The sequence below is a fragment of the Ophidiomyces ophidiicola genome, assembly GCF_022830035.1.
Source record: "Ophidiomyces ophidiicola strain CBS 122913 chromosome Unknown scaffold_47, whole genome shotgun sequence".
In the NCBI taxonomy this organism is placed as follows: domain Eukaryota; kingdom Fungi; phylum Ascomycota; class Eurotiomycetes; order Onygenales; family Onygenaceae; genus Ophidiomyces; species Ophidiomyces ophidiicola.
Genome location: NW_026054687.1, coordinates 18,979 through 36,561, shown reverse-complemented (window position 1 = coordinate 36,561; position 17,583 = coordinate 18,979). Strand labels below are relative to the sequence as shown.

The 17,583-nt window shown below is 47.0% G+C and overlaps 7 protein-coding genes across 7 annotated transcripts; 4 read left to right on the top strand and 3 right to left on the bottom strand.

The window, feature by feature from the left end:
• Positions 1-417: 417 nt before the first annotated feature.
• Positions 418-1,443, top strand: LOZ57_006584 (uncharacterized protein; the record flags this gene model as incomplete). Its single annotated transcript, XM_049255599.1, has 1 exon — positions 418-1,443. One exon carries the CDS (start codon positions 418-420, stop codon positions 1,441-1,443), a length of 1,026 nt encoding a protein of 341 aa, XP_049105423.1.
• Positions 1,444-1,908: 465 nt separating this feature from the next.
• LOZ57_006583 (uncharacterized protein) lies at positions 1,909-2,781 on the bottom strand (the record flags this gene model as incomplete). Its single annotated transcript, XM_049255598.1, has 1 exon — positions 1,909-2,781. The coding sequence occupies one exon, from the start codon at positions 2,779-2,781 to the stop codon at positions 1,909-1,911; it is 873 nt and encodes a 290-aa protein (XP_049105422.1).
• Positions 2,782-3,251: 470 nt separating this feature from the next.
• Positions 3,252-4,151, bottom strand: LOZ57_006582 (uncharacterized protein; the record flags this gene model as incomplete). Its single annotated transcript, XM_049255597.1, has 3 exons — positions 3,252-3,570; positions 3,629-3,828; positions 3,885-4,151. The coding sequence occupies 3 exons, from the start codon at positions 4,149-4,151 to the stop codon at positions 3,252-3,254; spliced, it is 786 nt and encodes a 261-aa protein (XP_049105421.1).
• A 4,467-nt stretch (positions 4,152-8,618) lies between these two features.
• On the top strand, positions 8,619-9,083 carry LOZ57_006581 (uncharacterized protein; the record flags this gene model as incomplete). The annotated part of the gene is made up of 1 exon (XM_049255596.1): positions 8,619-9,083. The coding sequence occupies one exon, from the start codon at positions 8,619-8,621 to the stop codon at positions 9,081-9,083; it is 465 nt and encodes a 154-aa protein (XP_049105420.1).
• Positions 9,084-9,871: 788 nt separating this feature from the next.
• Positions 9,872-11,344, bottom strand: LOZ57_006580 (uncharacterized protein; the record flags this gene model as incomplete). Its single annotated transcript, XM_049255595.1, has 4 exons — positions 9,872-9,898; positions 9,959-11,131; positions 11,206-11,262; positions 11,318-11,344. The coding sequence occupies 4 exons, from the start codon at positions 11,342-11,344 to the stop codon at positions 9,872-9,874; spliced, it is 1,284 nt and encodes a 427-aa protein (XP_049105419.1).
• Positions 11,345-12,233: 889 nt separating this feature from the next.
• LOZ57_006579 (uncharacterized protein) lies at positions 12,234-14,820 on the top strand (the record flags this gene model as incomplete). The annotated part of the gene is made up of 5 exons (XM_049255594.1): positions 12,234-12,258; positions 12,319-13,836; positions 13,891-14,423; positions 14,473-14,614; positions 14,669-14,820. 5 exons carry the CDS (start codon positions 12,234-12,236, stop codon positions 14,818-14,820), a joined length of 2,370 nt encoding a protein of 789 aa, XP_049105418.1.
• Positions 14,821-15,247: 427 nt separating this feature from the next.
• On the top strand, positions 15,248-17,247 carry KRS1 (lysyl-tRNA synthetase; the record flags this gene model as incomplete). Its single annotated transcript, XM_049255593.1, has 3 exons — positions 15,248-15,484; positions 15,578-17,168; positions 17,237-17,247. 3 exons carry the CDS (start codon positions 15,248-15,250, stop codon positions 17,245-17,247), a joined length of 1,839 nt encoding a protein of 612 aa, XP_049105417.1.
• Positions 17,248-17,583: the final 336 nt, after the last annotated feature.

Here is a 17,583-nt window from a genome sequence, read left to right as displayed (position 1 = left end):
AGTAATGGCCTGAGCGTGCACGGCCAGCGGGTTCCCCATTACGCCAAGGCGCCCGTACCCCGCAATGTTAAGCTCCCGGGACAGGCATTTTCGGAGCGGAAAGGGTCTCGATTGGTGGGTAGTTCCCGGCCGTTGGACCTGGCAAACTCTCATGGGCTGTCGGGAGGCGGTTCGAGCGTTTATTGGCTGCCAAGACTGGTGAAGCTCTATAGCCGGCGACCTCCCGGGCCAATCAAAGCTCGCGGCACCAAATAGCCGGCGGAGGTGACGTGACGCTGCGGGGTTGCACTTTTGGTTTGGCGTCGGGCGTGGCTGCTGTACGGGATGCCCAGCTCATACTTATATGACAGCTGTCGAATATCCGTAGCATTATCGTATGACCTCCTCCAGCCCTTTCTGCCTTGAATAGCCACCACCATGCTTGGAAAAATTACGCTTGAAGACCATTTCAACACCCCTGAGTTTGCCGAGAAGGCAAGATGGTGGGCTGGGTTCTTCGCGACAGATCCTGACCGCCACGTCCGCGAAATCTGCGATATCAACAAGATTCGCATCCAGTATGCGGACGAGTATGGCGTCGGATATCACATTCTCAGCTACACGGCACCTGGAATTCAGGACATTACCGACCCCGCTGAAGCCTTGAGAGTTGCCAAGTTCGTCAATGACTGGACCCATGAGCAAATTAAAGACAAGCCAGATCGTTTCGGCTCTTTCGCCTGCCTCCCCATGCACGATCCTGCGACCGCTGCGGCAGAATTGCGACGATGCGTTGAGGAGTACGGCTTCAAGGGCGCTCTTGTGAACGATAACCAAATTGCTTCAGACGGACAATCACTCATATTTTATGACAAGCCCGAGTGGGATGTATTTTGGCAGACCTGTGTGGATCTCGATGTCCCTTTCTACCTTCACCCCAAACAGCCGACCGGCGTTGTCTATGATACTCTCTGGGCGGATCGCAAATGGCTTGTAGGCCCTCCCCTCAGCTTCGCGCACGGCGTGTCCTTGCACCTGATGGGCATGGTTTCGAATGGCGTTTTCGACCGCAACCCCAAGCTCCAGATCATCCTAGGACATTTGGGTGAACGGCTGCCCTTCGATCTGTGGCGTATAAATCACTGGTTTGAGGATATCAAGAAGCCTATTGGCATGCCCATTAAGAGAACTATCCGCGATTATTTCCGGGAGAACATATGGATCACAACATCCGGCCACTTCTCGACCCCGACTTTAAAGTATTGTATTGAGGAATTTGGTAATGCGGACAGGATATTGTTTAGTACGGATTACCCATTTGAAAACTATAAAGATGCCTGCACCTGGTTTGATAATATCAAGGGGCTTGAAAAGGGGCAAAAGGTCGCTATTGGAAGGGAGAATGCAAAGAAACTCTTCAAGCTGGGAGCGTACAAAGACAGCGAGGCTCCTGTTGAAGACTAAAGGGCAACGCATATGTATTATAGAAATTATTATATTTACGATTCTTATGATTGTCTGTTAGGTTCAGCCTGCCTGCGGCTGGCTCATAGTGCTTATATACTAGTCAAGCCCATGCATACGTCAGGGATAGATGCTTGGAAAACACAAACAGGGTGTATATAGATGAAATTCAAAACTCGCTATTGTCAAAATGATATCACGTCACGTCGTTGAGAAAATCTCGGCTAAATTTTTATCATTGCAAAACACCAATTTATATGCAGCTTCCATGGGGTATATGAAGCAAAGACCGCAAAATTGGATCAACAACTCATATTCGTATGGCTCACTGAGAGGCAAGAAGCAAAAGCAAAAAAAAAAAAAAGAGGAAGAAGAAAAAAACACCCTGTGGGAAAACTCTGTTTTAGGCTGTTTGATTTGGACGGCTAGAAGCCTCCACCGAGAACGGACCAACGTCTTTTGTTTCTAGAGGCGGTGACCCTGGCCTGGCCTTTGACTATTACCCAGAAACATGTTAGCGCCACGATTTCTTCCACCAACAATAACAATAGGTAGATACTGACATTCCTCCCAGGTAAGAGGCTCCTTTGTGAGCTCTTTTGCTTCTCTCCAATTATGGATGCACCATGAAGCTACAAGAAAATCAAGGTAACTTTTATCGACGTTGGCACCAATTTTTAATTCCATCATGGGCGGCGAAACCTCGATCTTGTTCTTCTTATCCCAGCGCCGGCGAGTCTCTATTGCGATGATATGATCGCTCGACTTGTCCCGCCATTCGTACATGGCGGCATCAACGCCAGGGTTCGAAGTCGGGCGAAGGCCGAAGGAAGGCAAGCCGCAACCGCCGGCGCTCCAGCCCTGGCCACTCCTCGTACAGGTCTTGTTCATATAGCCTTTTTTGCCAGACAGACATCGCAGGCCGTCGATTTCGTATTTTGCCGGGCCGAGGTGAAGCTGTGGCGCATCTCGCAGGGCAAAGACATCCCGCTTTCTGACTGGCTGGTCATCTTCTCCTGCAGACGACTGCCGGTCGATTCGGGTTAGGAGAATGCCATTGAGGCTTAGCTCGTGGCCATCGAGTTCGTGCGTCAAGCTGTAGATGGGCTTTGGCTTGGACAAAGACGAGTAGACATGCCGGCCTTCAATGCTCAGCGTTATGGCCTGGCGGGTGAAGAGCGCGTACTGCGACGACTGGGAGGCGGCATCACTGCCCGCAACGGCGGCCTCATAGTCCGGCGGAGGCTCCAGCGGGACAGAGGGAGAATTGTACGGCGGTGGGACCTCGAAAGCCGGAAGCTCGTGAGGATGGTGGAAGCGACATGCAGCTGGATCCATGGTGGGGGCCCAAGCGAGGGTGCGAACAGGTCAGTAGCAGTGTAACATGGGCGACAAGCGCAGCGCGGGTGAGACAGGAAGCACGTAGGAGGCCAGCAAGCCGTGGGAACGCATGGGCACGGCGGATTGTGTGAGCTGGGGAGAGTTGCGTCTGCTCGATCGCTTGTTTTTGAGAGCAATGCCAGGGCTGGGAGGCGTACGCAACCCTCTAGTTCGTCAACTAGGCAGCGCCCAATCGCCCGCACAACGACCCTGCGATGATCTGCGATCTGCGCCTGGCCGGCATCCCAGGGCTACAAACGAGCCAAGCCGGGTTCGATAACACGAGAGGCTGTGGGATGAGGCTGGAGACGATACGACTCTCCTATTGTCTTGGGCTGTCAAGTAACTACGGGGAATCTAAGTACCTAGTATCTCCTGACGCCACTTTTCTGCAACAACTACGCATCCGCCAAAGACGACGTCGCACTTCAAGAGCGCCCGCTGTTTTGCTCAATCCAGTCGCGATATTTGCCTACGCGAACAAACACGGCGGGATGACCGTTTTCAGCGCACTGTTTGCCCCATGCGATCACTCCCACAATCTGTCGGCCTGACGCGTCATATACGGGACCGCCACTGTCGCCCTTGCAGGACACTCGCCCTTTCATACCAGCACAGATCATGGTTTGGGTGATTTCCAGGCTTTCGCCTGCATAATGCGTCGCACAGGTGGCACGGTCCATAACGGGGATCGACGCGTACAGCAATGCTGTGGTCGTGGCGGTGTCTGAATTCCTCGTCCATCCCCTAATTCAACGGCAAATCATTAGCATCGTCTTTAGGCGCCAGCGTTTCCAATACTGACCAGCCTGCTACTGTCACCGTTGAGCCCGCCGCAACATCGGTTCCAGCCGCCGCGAGGTTTCCATAGTCAATTGACTCGCCTCTAGCGATCGAAGACGCCAGGTGCACCACTGCAAGATCATGATCAAATTTTGGCTGGTAATATCTTGGATGAATCTTGTAAGATGAAACGCCAACAGTTATTCCACCTTCAACCCGCGTCTACGAACAAGTAAGTCCTTCGCCGCTAAACATATCAGCTCGAAATGACAGCCTACCAGCGAACCAGCACGAACAGTCAATGTGTTGGTGAGATGGCCTCTGACACAATGCCCTGCCGTGAGAACAAGATTCGGACCAAGTAACGTGCCTCCGCAGTTTTGGACCCCTCCTACTTCAATTGCAACAAGAGCAGGAAATTGGCCCGGTTTTGCCATTGATCCACCAACAATTCTCGATGACAGAACCTTCGCTTCTGATAGGACCCCTGCTATCGAGAGTGCCGGCATTGAAAGCGCAGCTGCGACTGTAAGTAGCGGTGTCATTATGAATAGACTCCCAGGAGCAAGGTAAATAGTAATGCGAAGAGGTTCTCTGAAGCCGTCGAATATACTGGCGGGAGTAGGTGTACTCCATTTTGCAAAGTGCGATATCCGCTTTTATACTATTTTCTTTCGACATAATGACGAAAAAAAGATATAAGCTAGATATCCAGCACGAGACGCTGGCGAGTCTTGGGTTTCGTGTGGGTGATTTGGTGGGGTGAAGATCGAAGAATACAAATGGAGACATCGTCGAATTTTGCGGAGATTTGGGACTCCACGATCTCGTACTATTGAGATGCGTTGTAACGTATCAGAGTTTTTAGTAGAAGTAGCGTTGAGTCCCATACTCTCACATGTAACCCATCATTGCAAGCCGAACATTGCGCCTTATGCTTAGGCTTAGTAAGGTATCCATTTAGCCACAAGGGGGTATCTATTTAACCGAACTCCTAGGACGGTGGTAAGATAAATATCCATGTACGAAGTACGGAGTACGTATAGCTACTTAACTCCGTCGTACTGGAAAATTGACTTTCACCTTAGAATTGGGGCTGAGGTCGAGTTTGTTCTCAATTCACCAATTCGTGCCACAAGCCGCCGCAATACTTAGCGCAAAATCGCAATCGCACAACCACATTAAGCCCCGCCTGGTTGAATAAACATGCCCACAAAGGCCATGGGAGGGTGACATGGGGTGCTGGGCCAGGTAGCCCAAAAGATCCTGTAGCAATTGGTAGGGTGTATCCGAGAGTTGAGGTATTGCATGGCCGTGGCTAGTATTATGCCATCCCATATTGAGCAGAGACACTCAGTACTGCTGATTTAGACAGTATCTCCCGGGAAATAGGACATAGCATCATTGTACTTGGAATGCATGTTGATTTGATTCGGTTTCAGAAGATGCAACTTCAACAGAGGGCAGCGTGGGGGAAAAGCAGAGCCGAATACAAAGTATCGCACAATGCTAGTTGTCTTATCCACAATTTTGGCCACTCTAGGGTCCACAAACAAGAGTACACCAATAGGACTTCTTTTGTATGTAGGTACATATATACATACCTGGTACCTTCCGTCTTCCTATGTAATACATGATGAGCGTGGTTAATTCAAATAGAAGGGGTATAAGACACAATTCCATCTAGAGATCATTAACATATACTACACTAGTATATTGAAATTTCTCTTTATAACCCCACACGAGTGCTCATATGGAGATGGATGAATGGAAATCATATTCTGTTCATTTCAAGTCATCATTTTGAACCAATGGCACCATCTGACACTCCCCGTGAGATATTTGGTTAGACAAAGGGTTGATAGAGCACTCAATCACCCTACCCGCGTTAGGCAAATTGTCATGGGATTTCGGGGTCACGCTGCCAAATGTTAAATTTGTACTAGACATCTTCATGGATGTGATAAAACGCAAAAGTGGATGGAGTCTGAAGAGCCTAAGACACACTTGTCTGAATCTCTTGAGGTTGTGCTCTTAAATATCTTTAAGGTGATCATCTATCCTGACTTCAAAACCCGTCAGACCATGGTCACGATGAGGGATAGCAAGATCACGTCAGTAATTTATTAAACCTTTTGATTAAGAAGTTGAATTATGGAGTAGCAGCATGGGTATTGTAGAATTGCTCCATATCCTTCTCAGCCAGTTTGACTTGTAGTTCTTTGGCTCTCAAAGTAAACAACCTAAGTCCCAAAAGGAGGCATCGATCCCATGACACAGGTATGAAATGGAACATATTTCCAAGGTTCCAAAGATAGGAGATTTTAAGCAAGCCCATGTAGGTCATATCATAGTGTAAGCAGAAGAGATAAAATAAGAAATCTTTTGGTTCAATATAGTTGCATTTTCATGCCTACCTGTTCTTTTTTCCTGTGAATGTCAATATGCAGCCACAACATGAAAGGAGCAAAGAATACCCATTAGTGCTTAAGAATTATTGCACAGCCCAAGTAAGGGGGTCATTGGTATTTGCACTGAAGATATTTGAGCCTATAACCCAGTCATTTAGGCAATGTAATTTGAACGTGAAGATCATACTCCTAAGCCTTGAAGTCTTGATATCAGTCAATAAACCTATGGGTAGTGCCTTGGGCCATAAGGTCCCTAGGCGATCTTCCTCTTAGCTGAGTGGTTGGCCGCTCAAACTTGGGGCTTTAAGGCACAACTCTAGGGCCATGGCACATATCAAAGGAATCAGCATGAAGCTTCTATGAGGTATATCTGTTCATTGAAAGGTCCAGCGGCTGAAAACAGGGTGATAGCCAAGAATACATACCGGGCGGATAAGGTAGCTTAGAAGCCTAGAAATGGTTATCACCGTGATCATGGCGTGGCCCTTTTTATTGAACAAAAATCACCCAACACTTATGCTGATGCAAATGACTCCTAGCTCTTTCAAGTGCTCCTACCATCTGAGAGAAGGGTAGCGCACCGTAGGTTGGGAATCTCGTAGGGCTAAACCTGAATGGAGCGCTATGCAGAGAGCTCTGATAGAAAATAGGGTTAAATCAAAGAGGTATAGCCGGTTTAGCTGGCCTTTAATTCTTGTTAAAGGCAATCACTTTAGATAGCATCTGCTATTTCCTTCTTTTCTGCATTCATATCCGAAAGCTCTGGAGTGCCATGATCGCGCCTGAACATTCCTGCGCCGTGCGATACTATAGACCACCTGTCCAGCGGTGTGAGGTAAAAAACGGTATGGGAAGACTTATAATCCAGCCTGACAGGCGAGGTTGGGTTGCAGTGAAATGAAATATGGACCAACTTCTCTGTTGCGTGGGCAGCTACACCAGGAACCAAGTTGTTTATAAGCCCAGGGTATAAACTTTAGACCAGGCCAGAATCGTGGAAGCGCATGCACCCTGGGCACGCCAGGGTATTATTATTATTCACTCTGAGTAGGGAGCACGGATAGTGGAACAGCAGGCGGTCTAAGCAACTATGATAAGCTCTGCATTTGCCGATGCCCCCATCCATCCCCGTCGTTTCTCAGCATCATCTTCTGGCGGGCTGCGAAGGTTGGTGGGGAAGCTTCCGTCTAACCGGATGGGGTTGGTTCGCCCGCGGACGGAGAAATGACGGCATCTTTGCCGGTGTGCGGCTTGGCATCGCCTCACGCCGCCTCCTCAACGACAGCCGTTTTGCCGCCGTGCCACCTCAGTCAGCCCACACTCCACGGACGTTCGCATCGGCGTTGCCTGTTCGGTGTCTTGAATCTGCATTCACCTAGATGCTACCATGACAGTTGGCTCCCTTGCCGAGAGCACGCCGTTGCGACGCATCAGGTTTTCTTACTTCGTATTTTAAGACATTCGATCCCTCGGGATTCGGGCAGCATGTCACGAATCACAGCTATGCCGCTCTCTTGCCCTCCAATGACCGCTATAGCCATGGAGAAATCTGAGCTATTTTAGTGATGAAGGTATAACTTTTGAGCAGTTTGTTCGGCAAACAGTTGGGCAGATCGGCGCCGGACCTTACTTTTTTCTGTGGGTATCTCTCCAGCCATGGTCAGGTCAGAGCTACTATGATGAATTTCTATGCAACGCCTTCAGTTAGATTCCAAAATCTATCTGCAAGTTTTCGGGTTTGGTTCTCGTTTTTGGCCTTCTTGCCGAGATGCCTGCCAACAATCGCCATTCAGTCTAAAACATGCATCGTCCCCGCCATTCCGTTACGGCCACGGAATAATATGCGCCGGCAATGAGCAAGGGTCATGGTTTACTCCGTACCATTAATTTCTACTGTCAGACCTTGGAGCGACTTTCTTACTGCCTTCAGCTACTACATTATTATTTCCGGTTGATCCGGTCGGGGCGTGGTTAAGCCTCCCATTTCTAAATTTGGTACTCTGATCATGATGTCAGTGCCAAATATCTTCCCCATGCTACGGTTCAGCTTTGATTAGACTTTTGGTCGACCCACGTTGACCTGCCTGTTTATGGTTGATCTGATGTGGCTGCTTGGCCGGAAGTGTGGCGAGCTTCCCTAGTAAACCCGCCAGTCCATTATTAGGAGAGCTTGCAAGGTATGCCACTAATGTATGACTGAGCATATACCTGTTCATGTGGAATGCTGCGGCTAAATCGGGAAACTGGATCTCCGAGTGGTCTTTTCTTATTCGATACCATTACCTGTTGGCTGCTCTGCTCATCGTCGTGACTGTAGCAATACCTCCAGCTAGGCTGGAATTGGTGTCTGCTGAGCGCCCTAGCCTAGGACATGCATCGTATTTCGCCAGAAGACGGGTGCTGGACTGCGTACAGCGATGAAAAAGGTAAGACATGTTTCACGGCCGGCTCCCATCCTTCCCGTCAAAAAAGATATATAAGGGTGGCTGAATACCTCTGTCTGTCTATTTATTCCTTCTCGCCAGACCTCAACATACTCTCCTCATTGAATCCCACATTTTGTATTCTGTCTTTGACATAAACAACCCACAACGTTCCAATATGCTTTTCAGATACCTCTCTCTTGCTGCCCTCGCCGCTACTTCTGTAGCTGCAGGTGGAGTCGGCTCTGCCATTGTCGAAAACCACTGCCCTTTCACCGTCTACCTCTGGTCTGTTGGTGGCTCCATTGGCCCCAAGAATACTCTGGGCTCGGGTGCTGTTTACAAGGAGCAGTTCCGCCGGGACCCCCAGAGTGGTGGAATTGCAGTCAAGATCACAACCGTCAATGATGGTCTTTTCAACGGGTCTCCGCAGACCAACTTCGCTTACAGCCTCACCGATACCCAGGTATTCTACGATATGTCGGATGTCATGGGCGACCCATTCAGAGGCTACACGCTCCTTGCTCACCCATCTAAGGATGGCTGCGGAGATATCTACTGGGAGAATGGTGTCCCTCCAGCTGGAAGCCAAGTCAAGAGCTGCGTGAAGTCTTCCGATGTAACTCTTACGCTTTGCAAGTAAAGAGCTAGCGACATTTAATATGGGACGAACCTTCTCTTAAGGTACTATTTTAACTACTTTCAATATGTACATATAGCCTTCTACTAACACAATTCTAGTGCGAATGATATTACGATGTGATGATTCTTATTAATCACCAGCATGCTGGAACATATGATGGCTTCGGAGCGACAGGGTTGAGGATTTCTGCATTCAGTCTCATTCCTTTCTGTCCAGACTTCTCTCTTTACAAATCCTATGTTAATTAGCATCCAGACTTATCTCGAATGAGGCAGATTTCAATATAATTAGTGTTTCTGGAGAGCTCTCGAATTACGAATTACATAGTATCTTATAGTAGCTAGGCTTGGCAAATGCACATAAACCCGTAGTTATATCTGTACATGGAACCTAAAAATGTGCTCAGCCTTGAGCATTAAAGAGCTGTGTGGCCCACCAGCATCTAGAGTTGCATACGTGATACTCCGTCTGCGCGGGCAGTAGGGTGTGTCATTTCTATAGGTTCAAATAGTGGTAGGACAAGCTGTTCGGCAACTTAACTGAATTAACAGCCTGATTCCTGGAAAATGGCGGCAACAATAGCGCAAGCAACTTGGCCAAGGTGTGACACATGTGCTAAAATTTTACGTATCTGATCTATTTTCCAAGCTGCAAAAGTCGAAGGTAAACACAGTTCCAACAACACGCACAAAATATTGACGGGGTTCTATATGAATGGTAAATTATGTGGAAGGCTGATTCTGACACTCTCTTCGATCTGGAAAGATATTCACATCTAAGACACAGCACTACATGATAACTTCATTCGCAACATCCTATCCATATGGGTCAGTTATTCGCAAGTAATATACCGAAAAGGACAGACGAAAACATACCCGCTTCAGCTCTTTGTAGGGCAAGCAGACGCAATTCTGCACCCTAACTTCGTCACCAACACCACACTCCTTACCCAGAATTGTGATACTTTGAACCTTCACTCCATTTTTGATGATGGTAGTAGAATGGGTGCCAACCGGTATTGGAGTGCCTTCAACACGGGCCCAAGCTCCGACCCGGCTGTTCCATCCGATAATCGAATACAGGACGCAGGCATCATGCTTGATCTCTGCATCCTCAAGAACGATCGACTCCTTGATACGAGCACCTGCACCAATCACAGCACGAGCGCCGATGGAAACGTTGGGTCCGAGTTTAGCGGTGGGATCCACGGTAGCAGTGGGGTGAATGTAAACTGGGGGAACTATCGTAGCTGAGGGGGCTGCAAGCTCATCTGATCCTGACTGGAATGCCTTTTGGAGATAAAGAGCATTGGCTGGAACGGCGGAGCCAGCAGTCTTGATCTGACGCCAGAAGTCCTTCGTCTCGTGCACGAAGAAACGATTGCTGTCAGCAAGATCAGGAAGAATATCCTGTTCAAGGCGAAGTACTTCAGATTTCTCGGCATCTTCGGCTTGCTCGCCCGCATAGGATGACTCAAGATGCTCGGAAGATGGATAAGAGAGCAAGCGTGGGCGAGCGGTGCGGCGTTTTATCGCGCTCTTGATAGAAGGGAAAATGCATTCTGTGGCGAATAGATAGACACCACAATTGATTAGGTTTGATATGTGAGATTCTGGCTTTTCCACGTAGTGCAGCACACGCTTTGTGTGGGTATCGGAGACAATACAGCCAAAATTAGTAGCTGTCTCGTTGCTAACTCTAGTGCCTAGAATAACGGCTTCGGCGTCTTTCTCTTCGAACAGCTTGAGCATTTCGACTAAGGGGAACGAACAGCATACGTCTGCATTGAGAACAAAGAAGCGCTCAGGACGACCCTTGAGGATTGCGTCACGGAAGTGGTACAGGCCGCCCGCGGTACCCAAGGCGCGGTATTCTCTGAGATACTGGATTTTGAACTGGGGAAACTCCTGGGTCGAGTCCTTGATAAAATCACGGAAGACTGCCTCATCATAGTATCCAATCAGGATAACTTCACGAATATCGGGGATTTTCGTGACAGCTTTGAGAGCATGCCAGATGATGGGGTGGCCAGCGACTTCAAAAAGGGGCTAATGGATTTTAAAGTGTTAGTGAACTGTATATCAATTGGCTAGTTACGAATGCAATTCAATCTTTACGGTACCTTTGGCACATCGAGAGAAAGAGGCCTGAACCTGGTCCCTCTGGAAGGTCCTCCGACCTGGTAGCTCAACAGTTAGTAAGCGCACAGACCAAGGGATGGGCAAAGGTCCCACCAGGATGACGGCTTTTGTTGAAGACATATCCGATGTACGCTCTCGGAAAGGAACTTTCAACATGAATTCAGGTGGAAAGAAGGTAGTAAATTGGAGGGGGTCAAAGAGGGTGGTGTGTTGTCTGCGAATGAAACTGGGTTAGCAATTGGCTTATGATAGGTACTATCAGCGCGCCTCTTGGATGGGGCGGCCCAGTGTGTGTAGCAAAGGGATGCGCTAACTACCTGTACTCCGTGTACACACTAAAACAGATCGCAATTCCACACCAGAAAGACAGACTTGCGAGAAGGTCATAGGAGAGCGCAAGTGAAGAGATCGCAACCCCTGGTTGAACCTGTCGCTCCAGAGATGGCGGGTGGGCGCCAGCGAATGACGACACGAACACGTGGTCGGCGGTCTCGGGGCATCCCTTTTCCCCACCAACCCGATCAACGTCAAGTAAAACTTCTAGGCTGCTGCAGGCCAGGTGCAGTGGTCGTGCTTTGACATATCTTGATATACTTGTTTGTATAGCTGCTTGAATTGCACTTTTACCTTCGAGTAACTAGTCGTATTAACTAACTATACATGCATTGTTACCGTCTCACCGAAACTCATTCTAGCTGGAACAACAGTGTATAAAAATGCTCAGTATGGCACAACACAAATTGCCAGAACTTTCTAGCTTTCTTCTGAGAGCTGTTGGAGAAACATTTTTCCTCTTCTGTTCTTTCATTCCTTGCGTAATCTTTACTTTCTTAAACAAAACATGGCTTCCCAACTTATTGCTATACACACTTGGCCGTAGTGTAATTCATTTTCAATCTCGTCAGTCAGATAAGAAGACTCCACACATTTTTCTTTTGCCTTCTTTCCATCATTTCGCGTTTTTTTTTTTTTTAATTTTTGAATTTTTTTTTCTCTTGCGGATTACAAGATGGTGAGCCGTGAGGGCTCGCCATGTAAGTTCTATCTTAATGAGTATCGGATTTTGTGAACCTTGTTGACATGTTCTTCCATAGACACGATATGCGGGGATGCCACTCCAAGGAATGAAACGATTGATCTCATTTCTCAGGATATGAAACTGATGGTTAAAAAAATCCAAGATCTTCGCCATCTAGGAATAGAAAATAGCGGACTTCCATTGCCCAAGATCGTTGTAGTTGGCGATCAGTCAACAGGAAAGAGTTCTCTTATTGAGGGTATCAGTGAAATAAAAGTGCCGCGTAGCTCTGGCTGCTGCACTCGTTGCCCACTCGAGATTAATCTTTCGGAGTCAGATAACCCATGGATATGCCGTGTTTTGCTTATGAAGCGATATCTGTACGTTCCAAAGGGAAGACCAACTTCAAAAAATCCACTAGGACCGTGGATAGAACAAGAACTGGAAGAAGTACTTTTTGATACCCTCACAGACAAAAGCATGCTAGAAAAGGTCCTTAAGTGGGCCCAGATTGCGACTCTGAATCCGGCCCGGTCTCCCAAGGACTTTGGTCCGGATAATGATAACGACACGTATACCTTCACACAGGTGAAATTCTCTCCAAATGTCGTCCGTCTTGATATCTCTGCTCCCGGGTTCCCAAACTTATCCTTCTATGACCTGCCAGGGGTCATCAACGTGGCAGAAATAGAGGAAGAAAAGTATTTAGTCACTTTGGTGGAAAATTTAGTGAAGGAATACATAAAAGCCGACAACACGATCGTGCTTCTCACGATGCCTATGACCGATGATGCGACAAATTCGAGTGCGGCAAGAATCGTTCGAGAGATTCGGGGAGCAAGAGACAGGACGCTTGGTGTGTTAACCAAGCCGGATAGAATTGAAAGTGGCTATGATCAATGGCAGGAGCTTCTTGACGGGAAAAAATTTCTGCTTGGACATGGCTATTATGTAGTCAAAAACAATTCTGACCCCATTGTTACACATATGAAAGCGCGAGAAGAAGAACATATGTTTTTCGCCCACTCTCCTTGGACGACAACTTTTGCTGAATATAGCGAACGATTTGGTACTAGGAAGCTTCAAGCTGCTTTGTCAAATTTATTGCTAAAACAGATTCAGAGTTCTTTGCCGCGCATAATTGAACAAATCGACCAGCGTGCTAAGCTGGTTGACGATGAGCTATGCACACTTCCGGATCCCCCAAGTGCAAATATCCCATATATTTTGTGCCAGAAGCTTAATATACTTATCTGCAATGTTCAAGCCCACATGGATGGCGGTTTTTCCAGACACTTATTTCTTAAACGATGGGGCCAGTTAGCGGTGGAATTTCGTTCTTATCTTGAGAAATCCCGGCCGTCGTTAAAAATTGGGGATAACATAGAAGTTAGAATACCACCTCGCGTTTTTTCTGCGGCGGATGAAGACGACGAGTGTGAAATTATGGAACACAAATCTCCACTTAAACGGAAACCGGTAAATGGTGATGGTGGCGAGTCGAAAAGGCCGAGAACTGGAAGCCCGTCTATACCAAGCCCCATGGAATCGACCCCAGCACGGCCGGCTATGGAATATTTTCATGCTTTTCCTGGTAAGTGCCATGAGGATGTGAACGCGTGTTTTTAATGGTATTAATCATTTATAGTTCCGGCGAAGATATTCACCCCTGAAGACATTCGGAACATAAACATCGATACATATGCTTCTGGTGTTCCGGGTCTTGGTAACCCCCAAGCTGTAGAGGAAATCAATCGTCTTAGTGTGAAACATTGGTTGGATCCGATGCGAACATTTTTGTCTGCCACATACAATATGATGGTCGAGGTACTCATTGAAGAAGTCGACATAGTCTTTGGGCAGTACCAGCAAACCGTATTATATGTTGCTCTAAAAGCCATCATGATGGAGTTTCTTGACTCGATCAAAGTTGAGCATTATCGTCAAGCGACGGAGATATACGACATCGAGTGTTCTAAACCATTTACTCTAGCCGAAGCAAACTTTTCAAAGGCTCAAAAGGAAACACTAGATGTCTTTTGCAGTAAACGCAAAAGTCTTCGCACGAGAGCATATGCGCAGAAAATGGGAGAACTGACAGGAAAGCCTTATAACGAAAAATCTATTTCACCTATGGACCTGGGGAGTGACAGTTTCCAAAAGGAAATGGAAATTATGGCGGTATTACTCTTATAAATTGTTGTTTAGGTGTACACTAACTTTGTGGTAGTCATCTCGTGCATATTATGATATTGCCAGTTCCCGTTTTCTTGATGTGACCTGCCAGTGTATACATACAAAACTCTTTTTGCGTTGTCGAAATGAGCTTCGAGCTGTAATTGAAGAAAAGCTGGGAATTCTGGGTCCAAATGGTACTTTGCATATTTCTATCTTCTCTACTATCTTGCTAATGCGTAAATTTACAGCTTCGGAGCGATGCATGGAACTGATGATCGAGGACGAATCACGACAGAGACGTCGCATTGAACTTCGACGAGAGAAAGAGAAACTCGAAAAGGCGCAAGCTGGGCTCAGGGGTGCTGGAGAAAATTCAAATACCTCTGATCTATTTGTGTGATGGGCGTCTTTTGTGACTTGGGCAAGGGCACGTATGGGCACTTGAGTTCATCCATCTGAAAGAGCTTTGGCAGTTTCAGATTTATACCAGTTCTTAATGGCTAAGTGTCTCAAGAATGCATATGGCTTTATCATAGAACCTTTTCGCCTTTAATCATGTCAGTTTGTAACTAGTGAACGTAGTTCTGGCTCAACGAAAAGTAACAAGTCAGTACAATCTTGGCACGATACCAAATTTCGCTTTTCCTTTTGTAGTCCGTACCCCTCAGAATATTGGTACTGACTCACAAGTCAATCCTGCACACCCTTCGGATAGACTGGGAGTTCTTTCATTGAAACCCCTTCGTTTTACTCCTCTTCTAATTTACAAAAAATTCAAATCTACGCTGCAAGCAACCTCCAAAACGGTCTCGTGAGCAGCTCGCACAATGTCTGAACAAGACCCCGCGGTCCAAGCGGCGGGCAGCGCCGTCGCTAATCTTCACCTCGATGAAGCCACTGGTGAACGCGTTTCTAAATCCGAATTAAAGAAGCGCCAGAAGCAACGCGAACAAGAAAGAAAAAAGGCTGAAAAGGCCGCGGCTGCAGCCGCGGCCGGTGCTGGTGCTGGTTCAGCAGGAAAGAAAAAGAGTGCAGAGGAAGAGGAATCACAACTGACTCCAAATGTGAGCTCACATCGCGTATTTGTCTTACATGCGCTTTCTTGGTTCCATGTATCGGTAGCTATTATGTTAGGCTAATAATTAGCATTGATGCAGCAATACTTTGAAATTCGCAGTGGAAAAATCAACCAGCTCCGCCAAACCAAGAATCCCAATCCCTACCCCCATAAATTCCAGGTCACCGATGACCTTCGCGAATTTCTTAAGGAACATCAATCCCTCCAGAAGGGCGAGCAACTGCGCGACAAAAAGGTTCAAATTGCTGGAAGAATTTACACTAAGCGTGCCGCGGGTGCTAAGTTGATCTTTTATGATATTCGAGCCGAGGGCATGAAGGTCCAAGTAGCATGTCAAGCCCAGGAAGCAACAGGAGGCATCCCGTTTGAAGATCAGCACGACAATTTGAGGAGAGGTGATATCATTGGTATCATTGGCTTCCCAGGTCGCACGTCACCAAAGACTCGTGACGACGGCGAATTGTCTATCTTCGCTCAAGAAGTCATACTCTTGACTCCGTGCTTGCACCAGATTCCTTCGGAACACTATGGATTCCGAGATCAGGAGCAAAGATATAGACAGCGCTACCTGGATTTGATCATGAACGATAAGTCTAGAAATGTCTTCATTACAAGGTCTAAGATGATTAGCTATATCCGCCGGTTCTTCGATGAAAGAGATTTTGTTGAGGTCGAGACTCCTATGATGAACGCTATTGCAGGCGGCGCTACCGCGAAGCCATTCGTTACCCATCACAACGAGCTAAACATGAATCTTTTCATGCGCGTAGCCCCAGAGCTCTATCTCAAAATGTTGATCGTTGGCGGATTGGAACGTGTTTACGAGCTGGGTCGTCAATTTCGAAACGAAGGCATCGATCTTACCCATAACCCTGAATTCACGACATGCGAATTTTACTGGGCGTACGCGGATGTTTACGATCTTATGAATGTTACTGAAGAACTAGTCTCTGGTCTTGTCAAACATATTACTGGAGAATATGAGACTGTTTTTCACACACAAACTGGAGAAGAGTATAAGGTAAATTGGAAGGCTCCCTGGAAACGCATTGAGATGATCCCTGCTCTGGAAGAAGCCACTGGCGAAAAGTTCCCGCCTGGAGACCAGCTCCATACTCAAGAAACAAACGAATGGCTCAAGAAACTTATCAAGAAAGTTAATGTTGAATGTTCTCCCCCACAAACCAACGCCCGTATGTTGGATAAATTGGTTGGTGAATTTATCGAGGAAAAATGCATCAACCCCACTTTTATTACAGGCCATCCCCAAATGATGTCTCCACTTGCTAAATACCACCGTGACCATGTCGGGCTTTGCGAACGATTTGAAGCATTCGTATGCAAGAAGGAAATTGTGAATGCATACACCGAGTTAAATGACCCCTTTGACCAACGACTGCGATTTGAAGAGCAGGCTAGACAAAAGGATCAGGGTGACGACGAAGCACAACTCATTGACGAGAACTTTTGTACTAGCTTAGAATATGGCTTACCACCGACTGGAGGATGGGGCTTGGGTATTGATCGTCTTGTTATGTTCCTGACAAACAACTATAGTATTAAGGAAGTCCTCGCTTTCCCATTCATGAAGGAAGATAAGGTAGCTTCGCAAAAGGAGCATTTTGCTGCGGAGGTTGTTGGTATTCAACCAAGTCCAGAAGAAGGGATTCGTAAGTACTCTGTATTGCTTTCTTTTCCTCTGTTGCCTCCAACTATGCAATACTGACTATCGTACCAGCCCACAAATGAATGTTTTTATGTTGGATAACAAAAATATGTATCTTGGGGGATCTAAATTCACATTGGTGGACGTTTTGCTAGCCTAAACTGTCTCCTTCCTTGCCATTGAACCATGGCTCTACAGCAAAAAAAGAAATAAACCAATCACTAAGAAAGAGCTTTCCTTTCTTCATATTTCAGACTGTTAGCCTTTTCCTTTTTACCTAAAGTCACTGTGCAATGGCATAGAGACGGTTTCTTGGTTCCATTTAAATACATATATATCCATCGCCTTCTTTGGAAATTGGGATAGCTATGCTTCCTTTCTTAGACCCAATTTATCAATACGGATAAGATTAAGGCGCT